At 39.3% G+C, this 529-nt stretch overlaps 1 protein-coding gene across 1 annotated transcript in view; it reads right to left on the reverse strand.

Annotated features, from left to right (window-relative positions):
- LOC107460999 (AP2-like ethylene-responsive transcription factor AIL5) overlaps nucleotides 1-317 on the reverse strand; it is a 3,187-nt gene extending 2,870 nt beyond the window's left edge. The window contains exon 1 of the mRNA XM_016079430.3: nucleotides 1-317. This exon is cut by the window's left edge and continues 290 nt beyond it. Within this exon, the coding sequence (XP_015934916.2) occupies nucleotides 1-141 (141 nt within the window). The 5' untranslated portion in view covers nucleotides 142-317.
- Between the last annotated feature and the right edge of the window lie 212 nt (nucleotides 318-529).

Consider the following 529-nt stretch of genomic DNA (forward strand, 5'->3'; position numbering starts at 1 on the left):
GGGGACCCCGGTGAATATGGAGAGGTTAGTTGATCGGGCATCGGCGGCGTCGGTGAAGGAGGGGTGGAAGAGGGAGAGAGGAGAGGAAGAAGAGTGGTTGGAGAGAGAGAAAGGAAGGGATGAAGAAGAGGAAGAGTCCATAATATTATGTTCCGGTTCCCCAAGTTGGTGAGATGTTGCTGTCTTTGGAAACTGCGACTATCCCTTATATTACTTACTAGAATCTATAGAGAGAGAGAGAAAGGAATGAAAGGTTGAAGAAGAAGTGTGAGATTATGACACAGATATAGAGGCATGTATTTGAGAAAGAGAGAGACTCTCAGAGTGAGACTCGGTTAGGGTTACACGAAAAACGAGGTCCCATATAAGAAATACTATAGAATAAGAAAAAAAGTATTAATAAATTTTAATATTCTAAGAAAAATATAATATCTCTTATAACTTGACTGAATAATTTAAGGAAAATATTGAACACCGCGAATGTCTTTGTCAACATATTTGACCAAATAAATGAACACTACGACTCCCT

Source organism: Arachis duranensis, chromosome 1 (assembly GCF_000817695.3).
Source record: "Arachis duranensis cultivar V14167 chromosome 1, aradu.V14167.gnm2.J7QH, whole genome shotgun sequence".
NCBI classification, from domain to species: domain Eukaryota; kingdom Viridiplantae; phylum Streptophyta; class Magnoliopsida; order Fabales; family Fabaceae; genus Arachis; species Arachis duranensis.